At 34.6% G+C, this 23131-nt stretch overlaps 1 protein-coding gene across 2 annotated transcripts; it reads left to right on the top strand.

Annotated features, from left to right (window-relative positions):
• The first annotated feature begins 1027 nt into the window (after nucleotides 1-1027).
• On the top strand, nucleotides 1028-21263 carry LOC122524804 (beta-1,4-glucuronyltransferase 1). 2 transcript variants are annotated; one of them, XM_043647244.1, is made up of 5 exons: nucleotides 1388-1449; nucleotides 8656-8848; nucleotides 9788-10749; nucleotides 11771-11951; nucleotides 20983-21263. In XM_043647244.1, exons 3-5 carry the CDS (start codon nucleotides 9848-9850, stop codon nucleotides 21187-21189), a joined length of 1290 nt encoding a protein of 429 aa, XP_043503179.1. In that variant the 5' UTR covers nucleotides 1388-1449; nucleotides 8656-8848; nucleotides 9788-9847; the 3' UTR covers nucleotides 21190-21263. The 2 variants fall into 2 exon arrangements, with proteins under 2 accessions (XP_043503178.1, XP_043503179.1); XM_043647243.1 differs by lacking the exon at nucleotides 8656-8848 and having other exon boundaries at nucleotides 1028-1449.
• The last annotated feature ends 1868 nt before the right edge of the window (nucleotides 21264-23131 follow it).

Below are 23131 nucleotides of genomic sequence, written 5' to 3'. Positions count from 1 at the left end.
CAAGCACGATGATTTCAAATTTCAAGCGATCCCTATTATATCTACGGTTTAATTTATATTTTCCGCGAGTTTAAATAGAACAAACGAAAGATATATTTAGAAAAGCTTTTACGCAAAAATGCATTTTCTTCTCTTCCTCTTTCTTTTCTTTTTGTTATTATTTTCTATGTAACCCGTTGTTATTTGTCTCTTCCATTGCATCGTAACCTCTACATAAAGTCTGTTTTTAGAGTATTCATGAATATGTAAGTATGTGGTATCAGATGACACTTTAAAAAATAATTTGCTAGTTACTGAAGCAAGTGTCTTGAAGAAAGTTATATTCATGTCACGATATAACTTATTAAAGCATCCTGTCTTTATTCTTTAATCCAACTACTTCTGCGTGGTTGCATAAACGGTTTCCTTCTTTATTTTATAACGAAAACAGGGCTTTTACCCTTTTCCCAACGAAACAATGTCGCATCGTGAAAGTTTAGGTTTATAGAAAATATGATAGATTCGTGAAGTATTAAGTAAAATTCAATCTTTTCATTTTTATTTTATATTAGATATTATCATATAAGATTTAAATTTAATGCTTGGAGTTAGTTAAAAATAACTCAGTTATACCTTATATTGCACGAGCGAGATCATTTAGTTCACAGAAATCAAAGAAAATAGAAAGCTCGAGACAAATTGCTTTCAATTATTTCTTTTCTCGACTTTCGTCCTAGTTTTCAAAGAAAAAATTTAAAAGTCCATTTGGAAGATGTTGAGGAAGTTCGCTCGATGTATGTTTAAGTCATCCACGCGTATACATACACACATATAAATATGCATATTAATACATTGCCTAGAAAACGAGAAGAGTTTTACAAACATACTGGCATATATATACCTCTGTATATTCGCATCTCACTTGCAAAGAGAGTGGAAGAGGGAGAAAGAGAGAGAGAGAGAAAGAGGAAGGATGAGAGAGAGAAGGGGAAGCTGGAATCGATCCACAGGTTGCGCGCGCTTTCTAAGCTCACAGGAGCGCTTTCAGTGGAACGATTTGGAAGCTTTTGCCGGACACTGATAATTTTCACCTAGTGCGTGTAAATAAACTTGCGCCTTTCTTACGACCTATCGTTGGCTTTCGATATGATCGATTAAGCGTCTTTGTTGTGTTGTTGTAGCCGTTACGACGCCAGTGCGTTACAAGCTTAGAATAAGTGTAAGACCTGGATAGGGCAAGGACCTTCATAGTAACGAACTTGTGAACTCGAAAGGTGTTAGGACAAGGACAAGTGGAACGAATTTAGAGCTCATAGGGGTTTCTCGTTTGATGAGAAAGGCTGATGCTAGTGGCTGTAGTGAATGTACGCGGATCGAGGCCAACGGGGGTTGGCAGAGACTGATTTCGTCAGCGGGCTACCACTAGAAAAGGTGGTTTGCCTTGCGTGTCAATACACATCAATGATTCAGGTGAGGCTCGTTTGCCTTCATCGAACTCTCCTTCTAATTTGTATTTTTATTTCCTTCTACTTCTTCTTATACCTCTTCCTTATACTTTTTTAATTCTCGTTTTCGTTCGGAAATTGACACAATCGATTTTTAAGTTGTTCAGTTTTTCTTCGTAAACTTTACCCTCCATGTACCGTAACTTCGATCGCTGCTAAACATAGCACGTTGTCTGAGCAAAAGGAGATGTCGCTACTGACGATTCTAGGAATCTTACCACCCTCTTTCTTACCACGTGGGGTGCGCGTGTACTTTGACCGATTTCTCCTCTTTCATGGCCTTGAATCTTTCCAAGAAATTCTCGCACGCGAGAATTGGCAAGTACTTACGAAAGATACGGAGTGAATCTTGGAGGAACTAAAGAATTGGGTTTAAGAACGATTAGAAACTTTCGAAGCGTTTTAACTTACAATTAGCTCGCATTTATTCCCATTCGAATCTTTACCTTAATAAGAAGTTTTCAATAATATTATTATACTTTCTTTTCTTTTTGTTTTCTTTTCTTTTGTTATTGCTAATCGAGTAGAGAATTTTTTAAATTACCATCCACATATCGCGAACACATTTGCAACTACGCACGCAGCATTATCGTGACTATTGCAGTTACTATTAAGCATATATTATATGCATCGCAAAGTTGATTCTAAAATAGCCACGGGACACGCGTTAATTATCGTGATCTGGCATTGCAAAAGTTTCATGCGATATGTACATTTGATAAAATCCTCGCAGGCACGTCGCGTGACTATTCGGACTAGCTAATCCGACATTCAAAGTAAAAATATGTTACGGCGTTAACAAGAGTCGATTTGAAGTCGTTGACTTCGTTGCGTTCACGAAACTGCGCCAGGTTCAGTAATGCATTTAAATTTCAAACAAACCACGACCAATACGAAATGCAAAAGTTACTTTGACTTTTCGATACAGCAATCCGTTGATTCAGTAAACTTTATAAGCTTTTCAAATGTTTAGAAGTTAATGCTATATACAACTAAATTGAGTAAACTGAATGGTACGGAAAGGTAGGAAGGTGTAAAAGCGTTACTTTTAATGAGATATCGAATGACTAGTTTAAAGAATTCAATTTAATTAGAATTTGTTTCCTTTTCTTTTTTGTTCTCAATCACATACAGAGTTCCGTTTGATTCTATCGAGAGAGAACTTGTGTAAATATAATACTTCCGATATATTATATTTTACAAGGTTTTAGAGTAGTTTATGACTGACTCGGATATTAATGAACAAAAAATTTGACAAACGTGAGTTTCCACATTTCGCCATTTATTAAAATGCATAGTCGAGTTTGAACAAAGCTCGTCTAACGTTTTTGTACGTTTTTATGGAAGTGAATTTGTAATAGCTTTTGGTTTTTCTACCTTTTCTATCCGTTGACAGAATGTGCAGTAAATACTGGACATTGATATGGCACTGTATACGTATCTAAACCGACATGTAGAAAATATTCAACCAGGTTAAATGACCAATGTTAACTCTTAGTTGGTTCGTGGTGGATCTTATGTAAATAGATAATGGATCTCCAGCACTTGGTCAGGTTATTGGGCTGTTGCTGTTAGTTGCAATTGCCGAAGGGCAGTTCATTACCCGCCGGACTCTGCTTCGATGAGAACTGTGTCGAACTCTAACCATTCATGCCTTTGAAGTGGTAGTCGCCTCGAGGGCGTTCGCTATGAAACAATGAGAATTATCTCTTCTTCTACCTCCCTTCTTTCTCTCTCTACCCCTTACTCCCTCTTCCTCATTCTCTCTCTCTCCCTCCCTTTTCTTCTTTCTCTTTTTCTCATTCTCCAATACGCCTTTCGTTTCTCGTTTCTCGTTTCTCGTTTCTCTGTAGGCACATACGTATGTAGTATATGCATGCAAGCGTAAGAGCGTGCGATATCGTTGCTTGGCGTTGCTGATTGGCTCGCTTCGGGCGAGGTATTAATCATCCTGAAATTGGTATGTGAAAGCTATCTTAACGAACTGACGGATGAGAAAGCTTTAAACTACATTTCCATATCGTTTGTCTTTTACATTGAGTGTCACAAGCAACGACGTTTCCATAATCGATACTTTCTTTATTTTTTCTCTTTTTGTTTTTGCTCTTAAATTGATAATACTATGAGTGCATTCAAGAATTTTCTATTTTTCATTATATGAAATTTGTAATTTCGTTTGACGAACGTTTATTTGTTTTTTTTTGTTTGGTAATCAAAATGGATTCTCGATAAGGCGTGAAATAATATCTAGTTAATGATTATACGAGTAATTATACATTACTTTGAAATGGTCTCGAATCATATCATGGCTGTGATATCTTGCCTAATGATTCGTTATCAAGATGATTGTAGACCGTGTTATAATTGCTTACATCACACATGTAGAGAGAATTACAGTTACGCGTGGTCTACGCATTATTACTAGAATATCGATTATCAGATTGCTTTGCGTCTATATCTCTTCCTCCATTAATTACTGATAATAGTTCGATATATCGATAATGAGTATTACTTAGTTATATATCAATCATTATTATAAAAATTATCTTTATTACGCCCATGAATTTGCTATCCTATCATACAAGTATAGTTATCTGTGCAATTATTTCATCAATATTCATTGATAAACAATACTATAACTAAACGCGCATGATCAGCTTACATACATATATGTACGTGTATAATATTTAAGAGAAAATACGAGGAAGTCATTCTTATTGTATCTGATATTTTTGAACAAACATATTCAACATTAAACTCGGAATTATAATTGTCGTTCGCGTTTTGATTTTTTGAAATGAGTTCGCGGAAGGATAAACAGCGTGTTAATTAAACGCAATGGAAGGCACACGTAGCTAAAAAGTTCCTTGACACGATTTACACATTAAGAAATAAGAGAAGAGAGGGCCCTCGTACGTCTAATTTTTTTTTCTTTTTTTTTAAGTTTTCTTTCATCGCCCTTCCTTATTTCTTTTTTTTTTCACGTATCTTTTCTTAGCTACTTCTATTAGTGGCGCATTGTAGAATCGCAGCTTGTTTAATTATCTCGGTGGTTATGTAAATAAAATACGTGCACTAGGAGTAAAATTGAAGACGTGCTAATTATCGCGCAAAGACGTAAAGGAAACCGAAGAAACAGAGCAAAGATGCAAGATGAGTAGTAAGAAGTGAGTTCTTTAATTGCAGTGGTGCCCTACTCGACGAAAGTGTACTCTCTCTCGTTTTTCTTTTCATACTACGGTTTATCCATAACCCACGTTGCTAAGGAAAAATAATTTCTTTTTTAAAGTGACGCCATCGAAAGCCCTTTAATTAATACTTGCAACGGATCGGATTCAAGATGGAGACAAATAGGCATCTATGGATAGTAAAAAGGAAAGCAAACAAAGACCGATGTTTTCCTGTTTTTCGAGAGTATTTACTTTTTAGATATATTTTCTAAGTGCTTTTCTTCTTTAAATACCATTTCAAAACTACAAACATATCTCAAGATTCTTATGGCTCGAATGACTTTGACAAATAATAGGGGAGACCGCAAACAAGTTGATACGTTTTTCATTTTTTAATTTTTGCTTTTTTATTAATTCTTTTAAATAATTATTATTAATAAAGAATTGATTAAAGTATACTGTTGATCCTTCCTTTTTTTCCGTAGATAGTTACTGCCTTAACTCGTTAACGAACTGAACCGAATCGATCGAAAACAAAAAGAATCTTCGGAACGTTTAAAATCTTAGACCTCATAGATAATCACGAGTCAAACTATTTCCCAAAAGTCCGATAATACGCGAATTCGATTGTATCTCTTGTTCTTTCGAAGACAAACAGTAAGGTAGGCGTATCCGTTTATTATCACGATCCGCATCTCTATTTCCAATGGGATTTTTATATGGCGTATCCGTCTGGATAGTTTAAGAGTCTCGGAAGAGCTAGGAGAAAAAAGAAAAAAAAGGAAATACAAAAGGAAGATAAAGAATACGAAGGGAGAAGAAAAAGGAGGACAAGGAGAGAAAAGAGTGGGCGGAGAGTTGAACGAAAGAGACTTTCAAAGAATTTCCAATTCTCAACCTTTCAACGTCGCCGCCTTCGACGCTTTCGTCGATGTGAGAGAGGTTATCGTAATGAACGGTATTCAGTTTAGTTTAAGGTAAGTTACAAGCCAACCCCAGTCAGAGTCAGTCAGCTAACCAACCAACCAACTAACCATCCAGCCAACCAACCAACTAACCAACCAACCAACCCGCCAACTAGCCAGCTAGCGAGCCAGGAACCATCAGTGTAGGCATCCAGACACTGATTGTGAGATAGAAGTAAAATGGAACGGTAGCAGAATTGAAAGGCGGAATTTACCCTCTTTCTATGCTTCCAATCTTCGCGGTCACCCTCTCTTTGCCTCGTCCATTACACAACCCCTTCGTTCGTTTATATCGACCGAGTAGACGAAAAATATTCGTTGGAAGATCCAATGGGATACATGAGGTATTTACATTGCCTTTTATAGAAGGATTCTCATTCGTAAGAGAACTGTACTCGCCTAAATGCAGCTCGTACTAACTAAACAACCAACCATCATTCTCTTCTGCTCCCAACCCCCACCCCTCACTCTATCTTTCTCTCTTCATTTCTCTTTACCTATCGTAGTACCGTTTTCATTCTATCCTTTTTCTTTATCGAATGTTTCGAGCGTAAATATTACAAGACAAATCTCGTTTCCTTTTTTCTTTTTTTTTTTTCATTTAATAGAAAACCGATCGATGTCGAAAAAAATACTCGTTCCTTTATCGTGCAAAATATCTTCATTATTTTTAGAGGATAGGTGAACGTTTAAGTTGAATTAGAGGGAGAGATGCTTCGGCCTTTGTTTCTATAACGAATTTATAAAAGTAATTTCGCTTCGATAGATAAAAGCCATGGAATTTCATTAATTAAGACGGTAAAGAATCGTTTCATAATAAAGCAATAATTGTCCAATCTGTCAAAATGATCAATGTTACTATACTTATGGTATATACACGTTTTGCTATAAAATTAAAGAATACTGAATTGAAAATCAATAATCATTAAGCTAAGAATAAAATGAAAAAAGAAAGATAAGAAAATAAATTTCTTACTCTTGTGTATTTATATTTTCGTAACTCGTAAATCCTTTTTGAAAGTTTGTATGTACATTTAAGTGGTCATGTTCAACAGGTGTGTTTTTGAAAATAAATATCGTACGCTATTTTGAGCATAAGATTTTCTATATATATACGAATAATGTAGATAGAAAAGATAAGTCAAGCGAGTCCTTGTACTTCCTACCTTGTATGAGATAGGCTGTGGTTTCGAGGCTTGAATGTGCAATGAAAACCCGAGAATACACAATTTGATAATGGGTTAACTGTGTAACTCCCACCCGTTTACCGTGGAACGTAGGAACTAGTTCGAATCGGTGATAACACTGTACTCGCATAATCAATCACGCTGTTCTCCTATCTACTATCTCTCTTTCTCATTCTCCTGCGTTCGATTGAACCAGGGTGTTACACCAAGAACGGAACGGAATAGTGCCAGTAGTAGTAAAAGCAACAGTAACAGCGATAATCATACGTGTTTAGAAATAGCTATATCGAATGATCGGAAGAGGCAAGAGATACTTGTTCATTCTCTGCTGGCTGTGGGCTGCTAGGAGAGGTATGTGTAATGGTGGAGGTCATCGGTACTGATGTACAGTCCGTTGGCACTTGATGCGTTTGATGCGCTTATGCTTGGCTCATCGGTGGCTTTCCTATGTTCTACGACAGAATTAGGCCGTGTTTCTCACACTCCTTGCCAATTACGTCAATGAGACGCATTTGATTCCAAGAGTATTCGAGTTCATTGTCCCATTCGTGTGTTATTCTAAATATCTGAATCACGAAGGCAATATGCTGTATCTCGTTTGTATGTGTTATTCTTCGAAGATTGTAATAAAATCAATTGGAATATTTTTTGGAGCATAGTTAAGGGTAACTTTCTATTTTGCAGTTTTACGTTCTTGAAAGTCTTTTTTTTTTATTGTTTGAAGTATTGTTAAGTCAATTTTATAGTACCCCTAATAGTGAATTAATATTATTCTTTAATCGAATTATCAAGGTAGACTTACATTAAAATGAAACAGAATTTTTTGAAATAAAATAAGAAGTAATAATGTTAAAATTTGTTCATGATTAAGAGTCTCGATAAAGAGTTTTAGAATGTGAATTGTATGTTGTAAGTTGAACACATGTCCCAGTGTCGTTTTTCTAATTCCAGTCTTTGTTCCTTTTCACTCTTGGTAGAGTCACGACAAGTTAATAAATCTGTGTACACTTGATGAGAAACACACGTCCTTTCCGGACCTTTGTTGGATTCTCCGAGGACGAGAAGGTTTTTATTTCGCGTGACACTTTGTCTCAACGTCTCGCATTTTACACTACTTCGCATGGTTGCACGCAAAGTCGAGTCGTTGGAAAAATCTCTGCAACGGACATGAGAACATCTTTCACCCCCTTTTTATTTTGTTACTGCAAAGTTAGCAAATAAAAATTTCCTCGTTCAAAAATTAGAATCATACCCTTATATATATTTTTTATATATTATAACATAACATCTATTAATGAACATTATATATTTTTTACATAGTATTTTTCTAATTAACTCAAAATAAAAAAGTACCTATATGATACATTTTATTTCTTGTACATCTACTCAACTAACTATAAGTAACACTTGGTGTGGCTAGATTAAATGAAAAAAAAATAATAAACTCATCATTTCATGTTCGATAATTCTTTCATACTTATGTTGAGATGGTAGAAAAGTGTACTTTTTATATACAAAATTTTTAACACTGATTAACCTTTCAAGTCTTTGGTTTTTTTTAATACAGAATTTTATACATACCCACGTATACATTAGCTGCGTATTCTATTTGCTTTCGTTAAATATTGAATAATAGTTTCAAATATTTTCTTGACTTTTGAAAGCTTTAAATTTAACAGGAATATTCCTGGTCTTAATTGCACGCACTACGACTTCTCTTTATGCGATTGGTACGTCTACCGGAATGACCCTAAAGGTTGATGCCAAGTCCATTGTCCTTAGCTGTGCGGTTCATCTAACGCGTTACTGCAGAGAGACCTCGTTCAGTACGGCAGCTTGATTTTAACAGGTCCAGGAAGTCATACGGTCCATTATCGTTTTGGGTACTATATCCAAGTGAAATTTTGTCGGCTGTCCCATTGGACTTCCATGAAGCACTTTGGTGGATACTATACAATACCTACAATCTGTTTCTTCCGTTTAGCACTATAATTGCGCCGTTATTACAAGTACCATGAATCATCGGGCATAGAAACACAAATGTATGTATTCACGTATATAGTTATACATTTATCTTTTCGTATGATTTCGAAATAATCATCGTTTATGAACGTTCGATAGTCGATATTCCAATATTAATTTATTATTGCTGAATAGAATCTATTCGAATATGTTTAATAACGTTTAATCATAGCCAAATCAACGAGTTGGAAATGAAAACTTTTTTCTACTTGTTTACGAGTAAAGAATTATTTAGTTTAAAATGAGATAAATGAACTCGACCGTCATTGAAATATTATTATAACTACATTGTAAGCTGTATCTTGATATAAAATGAAAAGTACTCAATGTCCTCATTTGCACGTTGGTTGTGGTTGTTAAAGTAGAAACGCTTAACTATTTTTCATCTTTATCGTCCGTTTCTTGATACATTCTAGCCTAGGGGTATCCAATAGAATGCAAAAGTACTAGCAGAGAGAAAAGCAGAAAACGATTTATCTCTTGGGTTTTGTTCCGAGAAAGCTTTTGGCTGTTGTATTCTGGCACGAATAGTGCGCCTGGGAAAGGCATTCTATAAACTTATTATTGATATCTAGACGGTTAGACGAGCCTTTACTTCGGTAGTTCTATGTAACTTAAATCGCTTACTTACTTACATGCTGTGTTTATACTTACATCCTAACGATATAACACATTGTTCCCGCGAGTGCATTGAGCAATTGAACGAAAGTTTTAGACTCCTAATGCTTTTTGCATCGTTCCTTGTTACCGATAAGAAACTTGCTGCCGAGTAATTAGGAACGTGAAACGATTTGGAAGGTATTATTAAAAAGTTTATTTTTGTTTTCTTTTTATCGTCTAAAAACTCAAACACAATTTTAAACAACGAATTATAAGAATGATTATAATAAAACGTGTATAAATAGAATTAGACATTTGAAGTTTTAAGGTACAATCGTATTTGATATTTTTGATTGTAGTTGCGATGTCAACCATGGAACCTCAGTTTAACCAGCGTGATCGTTTTGGCGCTGTCCAATATGCTGCTGACCTTCTTACTACTACAATCGGAAACTTGCACTCAAAATTCGATAGGTCGAGAACTCGAGATAAATGCCGTCACGGATTGGAATCTCGGTACCCTGCTCAAGGAGCAACAGGAAGATTGTGCTACGCGGGATTATCGACATACAGCAGCTGACAGGCTTAAGCTCGACGTGAGACTAGGCAGATGGGATGCTCGTAGGCTTTTCAAAACCTTCGACTCGATCTTTGTCGGATCGAGATTCTCTGAACTCTCGCAGACGTATAGAGTTTGTTTGGCTACGCAGAGTTCTGTAGAAAAATTACACTCAATCGTTCAAGTGGCTCATCAATGGAGCGGCCCGATGTCCGTTGCTTTGTACGTAGCCGGTGACGAAGAATTCGAAGTTCTGCAAAAGTATTTGCTTTATCTTAAAAGGTGTTACGAACCCATACGTGAAAGGATATCTTTTTCTTTGGCCGTGCCAAAGGTCAGACCGCCCAAGAAGCAACCCCGTACTTTTGCCTTACCCGACATCATTGATTGTGCCAAACCGGAAGCAACTCTTAACGAACTCGTATCCGGTATTTCCGTCGAACAAACGAACTGGAGAACGCGAAACGTTTATCCCCAAAATCACATGCGGAATCTAGCTAGGAAGAATTGCCAATCCGATTACGTTTTCTTAACGGACGTCGACATCGTACCAAGCCTCAATCTAACCGGTGCTTTAGACGATTTCCTTAGGAATGAGAACTGCGACAAGTGCGCCTACGTCATACCTACGTACGAGCTAGACTTGCGTGTTAGGTTTCCACCGAATAAATCAGACTTGGTCAGATTGGCTAGGAAAGGCCTTGCCAGACCCTTTCATCAAAAGGTTTTCATCCACAATCAATTTGCCACAAACTTCACAAGGCAAGTATTTTTTGATTTTATAATATTTATAAGATTGTTAAAGTACTTTTAAATATTATAAGTACTTTTTATTTTTATTCATCTTTTTTAATACATTCATTGTTCTTGGAATCAAATCGTAATCGATGGTATTTTATTAATCGAAATGGTACATTTCTATCTCTCCTCATTATTTAATTATTTTTGTAAAATAAGTTCGTAATTGGAAATCGATTGTAAAGATTGATTAATTGGTGATTTATGTTACTCCTGCACTTGTATTGATTTCTGTCCAATGCAGGATTTCTCAATTTCACTTAATCGTAAGAGATGCCGCTAAAAAAACATCATTAACAAGTTCCTAAACACACATTAAGCGACTGTAGTACAAGAACGAAACGTACGACTCAGTTTATTGCTGATTAATTGTTATCCTGACTATTGTTCTCTCTTGTAAACGTTATATTTTTGAAACGGTATATTCAAACTAATTGTATTTTTGATTTTATTGAAAGAAGTAAAGTTTTGTAATAAAAAACATAGCTGCAATGAATTTATTATTTCATCAAATAACCGTGTATTGTGTACGCGATAAACACTAACAAAAATCGGGAAAAATTACAGTATATTTTCGAGTTTTTCCTCTCCGATACACGCTTTATAAATATATAAACACTGTATAAGCAAAAACGTAGTGACCGGTTGAATGCGGTATGTAACACACTTTTAGCAAAATATACCTGTTAGTTATGTGTATGTAGAGAATTATTATGCGTTTTTGCATATTCGAACGTTATTATTTTAAAAAATTCTTTTACGTATATTTATTTGAAACTGAAGACTATAAAGTAATTGGTTTCAAAGAGTAATAAAAATTTGATAAAAAAAAGTGATCATTTTCGCTTGGCATGACCTATGGTGAAATATTTCATTTTATTTATTCGATCCTGCGAACGAGATCGATGTTACCTACAAACAATAAATAAAACATTGTTATACAATTCATATTAAATCGCTTGATTTTATTTGGTCATTTTCGCAGGTGGGTGTTGGACGTGTCACCGAGTCACAAAAATTACGAGAACATAAGAAACGGCAAAGTTTACGTAAGTCACGACGTGACAAATTTCGAATTCCTTTACGAGCCGTTCTACGTGGCAAAGGATACTGCGCCAGCTCACGATGAGAGATTCATGGGATACGGATATACGAGAAACACTCAGGTATTCAACTTTGATTCAAATGAATATACATTTGTACTTAATTTTTAAAAAGAAACTGATCGAATAAGTAGATTTTTTGCTATCTATAAAAAGAAACGAATAACATTTGAAGAGAAATACTCTTTCCATTTTTGTTCATTTCCTTTTCCCATCTCTGTGATTATACTATTTTGTTCTTATCGTTCAAAAAGCATCATTATTGCGTGACTGTAATATTATTATTGCATTTACGATTTGAACGTGCGATTACATCTACGAACATAGACACAAGTCTGCAATATTTACCAAGTTAAACATACTTTTCAATATATTATTATTATTATTATTATTATTTGTTTAAATATCACATGGGTACAATAAAGTTATAAATATTTACAATTTGTGATAAAAGAAATTAAAATAAATGAAAAAATAGGCTATTATTGGATTATATATAACGATGCGTATATTTTAACTGTAAGGAACTGAATTGAAATAGTGAAATCGTAATTGTTTTTAGCTTTCACCAATTTATCGGATTTACTTAGAGTCGACAGAGAGATAACAATTGAACGTACGATAAAGTTCGTACAGGTGAATTGTATTACGAGAAAATGCGCGCGTTCCTCTGTCCGATTACGCTCTGCTTTCGAATTGGTGAGAACAGGGGGTGAGCTGTAAAATCGGCAATGGAACAAGGGTGGAGACAAACGCGCGCACGAGAGTAGTTTGGGGAATGTAGCAAACTCGAACGAGCGAACCTCTCGCGCACTAGGGACATTAATTGAATTACGTATTATCATTCCCGTCGTTATCGGACGATGGAGGCTCATTTTGCAGAACAAGCATTATTCAATTTAAACTTGATACATCTCTCGTCGTATACGCCGAACGTACGCATTCGAGAGGAAAGCACGTTACTCTGTCGTTTTGGCATACGCGTGCCGTTGTAAATTGGCATTCACGAATGTATCGTCGTGCTTAATCCACAGATTAGCTTTATTTCTGTGTTCGTAACATTCTACTGGAGAGAACGTATGAGTTTATACATATACATATTATGAAGTGGCGAGAATAGTTTTTGTAAAAACGTGTTATTCCAAATTCTTTCCAAAAAGATATACAGTGGAGTCACAGGGGAGTATTCGTATTATTAATATATATTTGTAATAATTGATATCTGTTTGTAATGCGATTAGTTTAAAGAAACATATTATTTTAGGATTATTCAACTTTTCAATTGGTATAAATTTTATTGCTAAAAAGTATTTTATTGAAAGAGAAAGATAATTTTATAAGAATGATAAAAAAAATAGATTTAATCAAAAGTATGTTTAAACGTTATAAAAACATTACCAGAATGTAAGGAACATCCAGCCAAGTACTATTTACCAAAATAATAATTACATTTTATTTTTTATATCTAAGACGAATATAATATATTTCCCGTAACAATGTGAATTATTTACGAGCGAATCAAGCGTTTTGCGTTTCAAAATATTATTTTAATATTCGAAATATTCTCAAATTTTCATTATTTACGAGGTATTTCATTCGAATCGGAGATAGAAGCTTAAACCTGGTGCGATTTGTAACCACTCGCTATTCGGCAAGAAAATATGGACGGAGGAGAGTACCTATCCCGGGAAATTCTTTCCTCATCCACGTTACGCGCAGTACAAGCACGAGCGGAATCCGCTCTTATTAACGAAGTAACGCCGAGCATTGCATTCGACGCACGTATGCATTCGGAGCTCATCGCCGCATGCTCGTTGTTTTTTATTGTCCTTTTTGCTTACACAAAAGAGGAAGAGAGAGAGAGAGAAGGGAATAATTATCTTGCGATTTAAATCGATTATATATTTTCTAATAATTTTTGTTTTATATTAATTAATACAAACAAATGGTATTTAACAATCAACTAAAAAATTCATTTGTTAATATATTTGAAATTACTAAAACGATTAGTACCTATAAAATTCTATTCTATACAAATTTGAATAATAATTGCAATAACAATTGTATCATGAATACATTATATACGAAAACAATGTTTTACAAATTGCAAAGGTTACCCTATCTATATGCCATTATCGTGAAAGAGAAAGACAGAGAGAGAGAGAGAAAAATAGAGAGAATTATGTTGAAAGAAGTAATTTTGTCACAACGTAGAGATAACAAAATTTCATCGAGCGACGAAAATCCTTGTGCAAGACTTTACGGTTTCGTATTTCGTGTAAAACGAAGTACCCTTTAACTCGTTGCTGCAATAAAACGAGCATAAATCTACACGCGGCCATGCTCTACCCTCTTTCGTCGGTCTACCGATAAGTCTAGTGTGGAAGAGTAGAGTGTATGTATATATATATATATATACATAGAAAGAGTGTTCTTGTACACAGGCAAACGGTGTGAGTTAGTAGACATTGTAACACTGCGAATCGGATAGTACCTTTCCTTTTCTACATACATTGGTATTCGTGTCTTTCCTTCGTGGTTCGTTCGCACAACATCCACTCCCTACGGAGAAATGAGAATTGGTATCGTTCGCGTTTCTAAAGCCTTTTCTTTTCTTTTCTTTTCTTTTCTTTTTCCTTTCCTAGTTTCTCGGTGTCTAGCCGAAAGATTTATCTAGCGCAAATTTTTCCAACTATTTTTCTATTTCTTTCGAGTTCATAGGTATTTTTGTCCTTTTACTTGTTTTCGATATTCTATTCTTAGGATTATATATTTTATAAATTTAATCAATTCTACATTATTAATCATTTTTTTTTCAATTTGTCTGATAATGAGACACATATAGTTCTCCGTTTCCGTGTAATTGATTTTGCTCGTTAATCGAATTCAAATATCTTATATGTTTGTGCTATTTATTGAATAAAATTGAAATCCAATTCGTTGATTTGAACATTCGCTTTTCTCAACGATGCATAATTTACAATTTGTTTAAGAACGATGCGAGAGAAGAAATTGGAATAACGTTGATTAATGATTTGATTATTAAAATTACACTGAGAATTGTTATGAATAGAATTTTTAAACGAATTAATTGGTTCATGTATTTGTTGGTAGTTACCTGATTGGACTATAACAAAAATAATATAACAGGATGAGATCTATTACTGTATTTCGCAAATACTCTATTGAGAAATTGATTTAGAATGATCAGTGATATACATTTTCTACGAAATTAAATTAAATGTTCGACGGAAGGAACGTGGATCAATAAACCGTGTGGATAACCAATGCTATTCGTTATCTTCTCTCGTTTCGTCCCAGCATGATTCGTCAATTAATCGGCATGATACGGTAGCACGTAATAACGATTCATTCGATTTAAGGTCGGCGTCGTGTCCTACCGCAATACGGCAATGTTACTACGAGGGAGAGAGAGAGAGAAAGAGAGAGAGAGAGAGGGAGAGAGAGAGAAAGAGAAAGAGAAAGAGAAAGAGACCCTTTCGTGTATGCGAAGCGACTGAAATCAAATTGAACGCGATAGTGTGCTCGTTTTGAAGCTTCATCGCCGTCAGTCACTCCCGCTGATTGAGCGATTAACACTGGTACGAATTGCAGATCAAAAAAGAACGATTTTTGAAAATGAATGATCGACGATGAATCCTTTCACTATTGTTTGCTGCCAATTGCTTCGTGACGATTATTTTTTTCCGTTCGTTTCTTCTTCATATATTTTTTTTTCTATCGAGATCGTCTAGATGTACGGATCTAAATTTAATTGGAAAATTGTGTTCACTTGTCTATCGATCGGGGAAAAAAACGAAGAAAATAGAATTTTTATCTTTGACTTGTTTCCTTGCACGTAATAAGATTCACTGACGAGCTCGTTGCGAAGACAAAGGATAATCCTTGGTAAGTATTTCAATCGGATCAGAAAGAATCAGTAGTCCGAATACCGTTAATTTTTTACCTAATTCTTCTACGTAAAGGATTAATTGAGGAAGTCGACGTCGACGACGACGACGACGATGACGACCACGACGACGAAAATAAGTGGCTAGAATTTAAATACCTTGTACGCTAATGCGAGTGCACTTCCATTTTCTTCATAAAAGGAGTCGATCAAGTTGAATCATGATTATTTCCCCCTTCTCTCTTTCTTTTTTTCTCTCTCTCTCTCTTTGTCTTTCACCTTTTTTTTCTCTCGACATTCTACAGAGTTTTTATGCTCAACGCTTTCAAATCTTGGACTTCTTCCATCCTCGTCATTTTAGCGACACCCTTAAACGCTCGTTTCTGTGTACGTTTCTAAACCTCCCTTAATGCTCGGAATGTAAGATAAGTGGTAACGGCGTGGAGTACGACCGGAGACGCCTTATTCGCTTGGATTTACAGCGACGTGCGATCGCATAAAACTCAATTATCAGGTTTACCACGCTAGTTTATCCTATTCCATCTCTTTCCCTTTCTCTCTCTCTCTTCCCTTGTGATTCATCAGGCCGTTAATGTCCTAAAAAAAAAAGAATTATTTCTCCATATTTACTCGATCCTTAATGTACACATCGCGTATGCGAGGCCACGTAGAGATAGTATCCTACTAGCTAGAATTAATTCTGACGCATATATCCTTGGGAATTATATCCTTTATCTTTCTATTCAAACAATTCAATATTATTCTTTGGGTTTTAATTCTATCCAATGGTCCATTTAATAGATAATTTCTTTTTGATTAATGTTGAGTATGTAAATGCGATTTCAGTTGCTAGGTATGTATTATATTTTTGTAAGAAAAAGTTATAGATGGTTAGTTGGGTATATTGTCAATCGAGGAATTTCGATCTATCTACCGAAAAAGAAGATGGATGCGTTATCAAGACTAAGAAGGGTACGTTCGAAATTTCTTTCAAGTTGAGGGAGTTTACAACGGTCTTCTTTAAAGAGAGAGAGACGAGGATGACAGTGCGGTTGAAAGATAGGACAGCACCGGGGAAAGTTTCGCGCTCGCGTGACGGATGAATCGCTTCTTCTTCTTCTTCTTCTTCTTCGTGGTCTTCGTCTTTTTTCTTTTTTCTTTTTTCTTCCACCTTTCCGTGCTTTCTTGCCCCGATCGAATTTAATAATAGGACCGGCTGCGAACAGTAGGTGGAAGGTAAAAGGAGAGGAAAATCGAAGGAAGGGGATAACCAGCTGTGCTAGCCTGACTGGTGTGCCACGGCCGTGATGGTCGGTGACCTTAATAGTGCCACTGCCAGCAGGGTTGATGTCGATCGTGCTAGTACTGCTGGTGGCGCCGTTGTTGCTGTTGCCAGCACTCTCTCTCTACGATGCCGAAGCGTGAAATTAACCCGAACACATTTCCCTCAGGTACACGCGACGTAAACCACACTCTCCACATTGTCCAATTCCATTTACGTGTGCTTTGCAACTACGAAGGATCCTTTTGACCATATTTGTACAACACTAACCAATATCTAGATATATTAATGCATTTCTATTTGAAGTATTCATATCTCCCCCGTGTGGTTTTATGTAAGATAAGATGGGGCAGGTATGTATATTATATAATAGATATACGCGTACTCACACTTCATCGATCGGAAGTGTAGGTTTATTTTAGATTGTTAGGTATATTTTTTAAGCTTTTAGTTGAAAATATCTAAGTATTTCGATTTGCCATATTATCGAATTTTTATGATACATTTTCATATATAAAAATAGTTTTGATTAAAAGAAAATAGACTCTTTTATCGTATGTACTTTATTATTTGATTCTTCATGTTGGAGATATATATATATATATACACACATATATATATATATATACATATCTGAAGTACGATCGTTATAGCAGCATCTGTAGAAATTACGAAAATTTACATAAATGCAAGAGCCAGAGGATTGTTCGAATAGACAGCGGTTGGATCGCGGACATGCAGCGTGAAGCTGACTCGAGAAGTTCTGTCGGTTGTCTAATAGAATTTCGAATGTTCAAAGCTTCGTCGTTATATTATTATACCGTAGGAAGGTCGAGCGTGTTCCGAAACTTCGTGAAAGTCAACGAGACACATGCATATCTTGTATCCTCTCGATAACCATTTAGGGAAGAATTGCCAAAATCTCACCATTTATGATATCTCATTTTTATATTTTTTATTTACGAGTATCATGCAAGATAATACTTTAAATTGTATTTTGATATTTACTATTATATGTTTAATCTTCTCCAATAACGCATTAGTTTGTTATATCTTTTTATAATTATTACATTTTTTTTTATCAGAAACAAAAAGAAAATATTTGGTAACTTTTTCCTATGTATAACTTTTTTTTAATTTTTAATCTCTATATTCTACGATTGTAGATTCACTCGATTCTGATATAGAAAAATATAGTGACTTGATGAGAAACATAAGAACGATACAGGGGTACGTTGAAAAGAAATTGGATAAAGTAATAAATTATAGGAGTAGAAGTTTAAGTAGTTTTTTTTATCTGAAATTAAGTGTGAAATAGAAGTGTGTCACTGGAAATCATACGAGTATGTCAGGAAGATCTACTCTGTGAACTTCGAGATCGTTAAAAGTGGGAATGAGTGAAGCGAACGAACATTTCATACTGTATGTCGTCCCGAAGGCATTCTTTTCATCAAGTCACTATACGTGTTTGCAGATTTGAAATTTTAGTAGGTTTATCGACGAAAATCGATTGATCGTCGTCCGTAGTGTATGAATAGCTCATAGTGTAGATATAGAGTTATATATAGAGACAGTAAACTTCCGTGGATCAATTAACGCAGGCAATTATATGTAATATTTACCAGGAAACAAATGTAATCAAACGTATCAAAATGTTTGTCATTGATTAGTGATTATCGTTGCTCGATTGACAAATAGAGAAGGACAATTATCTTGAAATCATATTCTATTATAAATCAATAATATTGATAATTCCTTCAGACCAGATTGAACGAGCATATTTCGAACAAGCATGAATTTCGAACAAGCATGAATTTCGAAGAAGCTTTCTTCTAATGTTTATTTTATCCATCTTTTAACAATTATAATAGAAGGTATAATAAGAGATCAGAATTTTCAATATTAAACAATCAACGAACATACTCAAAATTTCGGGATATGTATAAATAATATTTACTTACACGGTATATTATAAAAATGAGCACACACACACACACCATGTACCAATCTACACACATCTCTGTCTAGTCAGAGCAATTTAATCGAGCGTCAAGATGAATATAGGAGGAAGGTACGCGTATGTAAATTGCTTAATCAACGCGCAGCAGTTGGAGTTGTTAGGTACAATTGTTTTGGCAGCGTTACCCTTCCCAACATTGGAAATTATACGTTTCGCATCGTCGTGTGTCTCTTCGAGACAAGCAGAGCTTCTCTAGGCTGTCGCATGTGTGTCATCTTGTCGTTACGTATAATTATTCACGGTTACGCTTCGAAGATGAAGAACAGCTAGATTAGATCCCGTCTATCAATCCTGTCTGCTTTGGTATCCATCTTACGAGACGGAACCAGTAAACGAACGAAGAAGCATATTAACTCTGAATATTCCCCCGTTCTCTCACTAACATTTGCGTTAATTAATTAAGAAGTCAAAATTACTTATCTTTGGTATTATATTCGTATTCACGACGATCATTGTCAACAGGCGTTCAGAGGTGTATCAGATAAACATAGTTCATAGAATTTACGTAACATCAGTTAGCTCAATTGCAATTCATTATGTTAATTACTTTTCGTCGCGTGTCCGCAGATATAATGTCTCTATACAAAATATTAGTAATACGAGTCAAAATTAGATAACGAAAGTAATGCTTAACGAGAGATCATGTAAACTTGTAATTTAATTAACTCATTTTTAATGATCATTAATTATGGTTAATTATAAATGTTCTTTTTATTCAGTTAATTAAAATTTGGATAAAGATCGGGCAAGAAATTCAAATTTGATTTTTCCATTTATCACAGAAAATTTGATATTACGTAATCTAATCGTCTTACGGATTTACGGTATCATATGTGGACGTTATTGCTACATACGGTTATCCAGGAAAACACATCCACCGTGGAGAAGCAGAAGGTCGGATCTTGTCTGTCATGTCCGTTCAAGCTGTCTTGGTTGGTAAACCGAGGTCGAGATTACAACATTGTCTCTCTTCGTTTTTAATGGTGCGCATCCTTCTGTGGGATACGTATCGTTCCCGCATGTCCGTTTAATTTTGTCGTCTTTGGAACATGTACGAAATTTAATACCGTCCGGAAAATAGAATACTTGCGTGTTCTATCACATAGCTTAGATACGTATAATAGATCGAGGAAAATAAATTAGAAACGTTACGTTTGAATGACTACAATTTAATTATAATAATATTAATATTAAGTTTATACGGATAGTTTTGTATACCTATTTCTATGGACACCCGTCAAATTGCCAGGTACAAGAAAATATGTATTTTATGATTGATACACATGGTACAAAATTTGAAAATTAAAATGTTAAGAGGATTATACAAGTCAGCAAAAATTACTGAAAAATAATAATAATGATTTTTATAATTTTACATATGATGATCTTAATGTTAAGTGAATTATTTAATAAATAAAGCTTTTTTAATCAAAGCCTATAGTTTGAATTGCATATTTATTCGTTGGATTTCGTGTTCGGCAGAGGACACGGATATCTTTTTATTATTGTACCTTCACAGAGAGGAAACCAATTATCCGACATTTTTCCTTGAAAACGTTTCTCATATTAGATCCGTCATGTACCGATTTCATCCTCTTCGTCGAGTTTCTTCGCTTTAACTCGTATGATGTGCATATACATGTATTATATGTATATGTATAATATATTTGTATTTGGAATGAAAAATATTTTAAAGAATCTAATATATTTAGAATCTCACAATTTATTTTTGACATACTTTTCGAATGTCTTTAGACATTATTAATATAAAAAGAATTTCAACAACACTACATTATTATTTCTTTTTCATTGGATATATAGAAGAGGAAAAAAAAACAAAGAAATCGGTGAATTAAAAATCAATTTTATCTCTTTGTTTCAGGTTTATGAGATGTTTGTGGCTGGCTATCAATTTAAGGTACTTTCGCCAGTATTTACCGTGCATTGGGGCCTGCAGACGAGAAAAAGTAGACCTTCCTGGCGTGAACGACAAAATAGCGCTAATAGGAAACATTTCGAAATGTTTAAAAAAGAAGTTTTTGCTCGTTATATGCGAGATCCCTTGAAGATGATGAAAAATACAAACTGACGAAAATATCATCGGGGAATTCGTTGAACTTGTTACTATTTACCGTCCTTTTAAACGACATAGTTTAACACAAACTTGAAAATTCAGTTTTATTGACTTAAAAAAAGCCTCTCTTTCGTACTCCTACTATTTACATCTGTATTTTAAAACACACACACACACACACGCACACGTACAAACACGTACAAACACACGCAGACACGTGCAATATTTTTAGTAGAAATTTGTATTGCCTGACCTATTATTTATCGTAAAGAGATATTTAAATAATTTCTAGATTTGTCATTGAAGCGATAACATTTATACAATTATTATACAAGTATAATAATTTATCGCGACAAATATTATAAAATCTCATGAAAGAATTTAATCGAGAAGAGAAAATTAAAAATATTTTGAATATATTTTTCAATGAGAGTTTTATAATTTCTATAATTATTAGACGGTAATTTAACGTACTTGAATGTTCACCGATTCGTCCAAAAGTAACCAACGGTCAGTATTGTGGCTCTTGTTAATTCGACTTACGATTTTTCAACATCGTCAAACACTGCTACGTGGGATCACGGGAATACATATCTTTCTTCTAAGTTTCGTGACACGTATTAGTGCACAAGGAGAAAAACGAGTAAGGAGTTAAGCGAACGTACTTCGTTATCTGTCTAGCTACTTCTGGAGGGCAAAAGCGGCGAATTAATTTCGAGATCGATATGTTGAAAACGATCTCTCACTTGTCTCTTTCTCTCTTCTTTCCAATATTGTCAAGAGAGCAACGAAAAATAGATAAATTTATAATTAAGAGCTGATAATTTACATCGTTTCTAACACGATTCCATCGTATATATAAGATTTTGATGAATTTCATAACATCGATAATTAGATGCAGCGTTCGGAAAATAACTTTAGAATAACTAAAGTTTATAATTTTAAGACGAGATCTTTTGTTGTCATACACACATACACACACACACACAAACACACAAACACACACACAGGCCTATAGAGGAATAACGTGTTAGTGGTGAGAAATGAAAACTAATTCATAATATTTTATAAGAGGAAAATTCACGAAGTGAACAATTTTTTTTCTTATACCGTTAAACAGTATTTGAGTTACTATTTCTTCTTTTTTTATATAGTAAAATATAGAGCACCTGCCAAATGCACAATCATTTTATTTGGTAATATTAGCGTAAAATTGTTATGCTTGATGAGCCTTTCATTTTGGTATTGACATCAAACAGATTCAGAGAATTTGTCTGTTTATTATTATTTTAAAAATCGTCATCACGTTAGATAACTAGTCGTTGCCGACGTTTCATGCTCGCGTATTTTATGATGGAGCGTTCATTATTATCGAATCGCGTATTTCCTTGAAGGCGCAGTCTTCAAGCGCAAGGCACTTTTATATTGTAAAATTTAAGATTTAGGTATTTGTCTAAGAGAAATGTTATAAAGGGTATATACAAATAAGAAAAAAAAAATATCAAAGGATTATAATAAAGAAATTGTGATGTATGCGAAAAAAGATTTATTATGACTTTGATCATTTTGTTCTTTTTCAGATTCATCTATAATAATTAGATGTGTGTGTGTGTGTTATATTATTTAATAATGATTTATAAATGATAAAATTATGATTTCATTGAATCAATCCTAATATCAAAACTCATAGATTCTTTTGGGATAATATTTTTTTGGAGGTGTAAACTTGTCTTTCTTTCGATTCTCCGGGTGGGAACTTCGTTGGGAAACTCATGTCGCATAAAGTCAAAAAACGTTACGGCTTAACAAAGCATATTTACTATTAACCTATCTCGTAAGGGAAAGCTCAAAGAGCCTATGAGAGAAATGTTGTCATCTAACTTTACCGTCGTCGTTGTCGTTGTCGGCTCTTGTCGATGTAACGCATTGATGAGACGGATTAAATGTTATATCGATT

The sequence above is a fragment of the Polistes fuscatus genome, unplaced genomic scaffold (genome assembly GCF_010416935.1).
Source record: "Polistes fuscatus isolate 324 unplaced genomic scaffold, CU_Pfus_HIC Scaffold8, whole genome shotgun sequence".
Lineage (NCBI taxonomy): Eukaryota > Metazoa > Arthropoda > Insecta > Hymenoptera > Vespidae > Polistes > Polistes fuscatus.
Note: the sequence above shows the minus strand (reverse complement) of the source record. Positions and strands in the feature narration are given on the sequence as shown.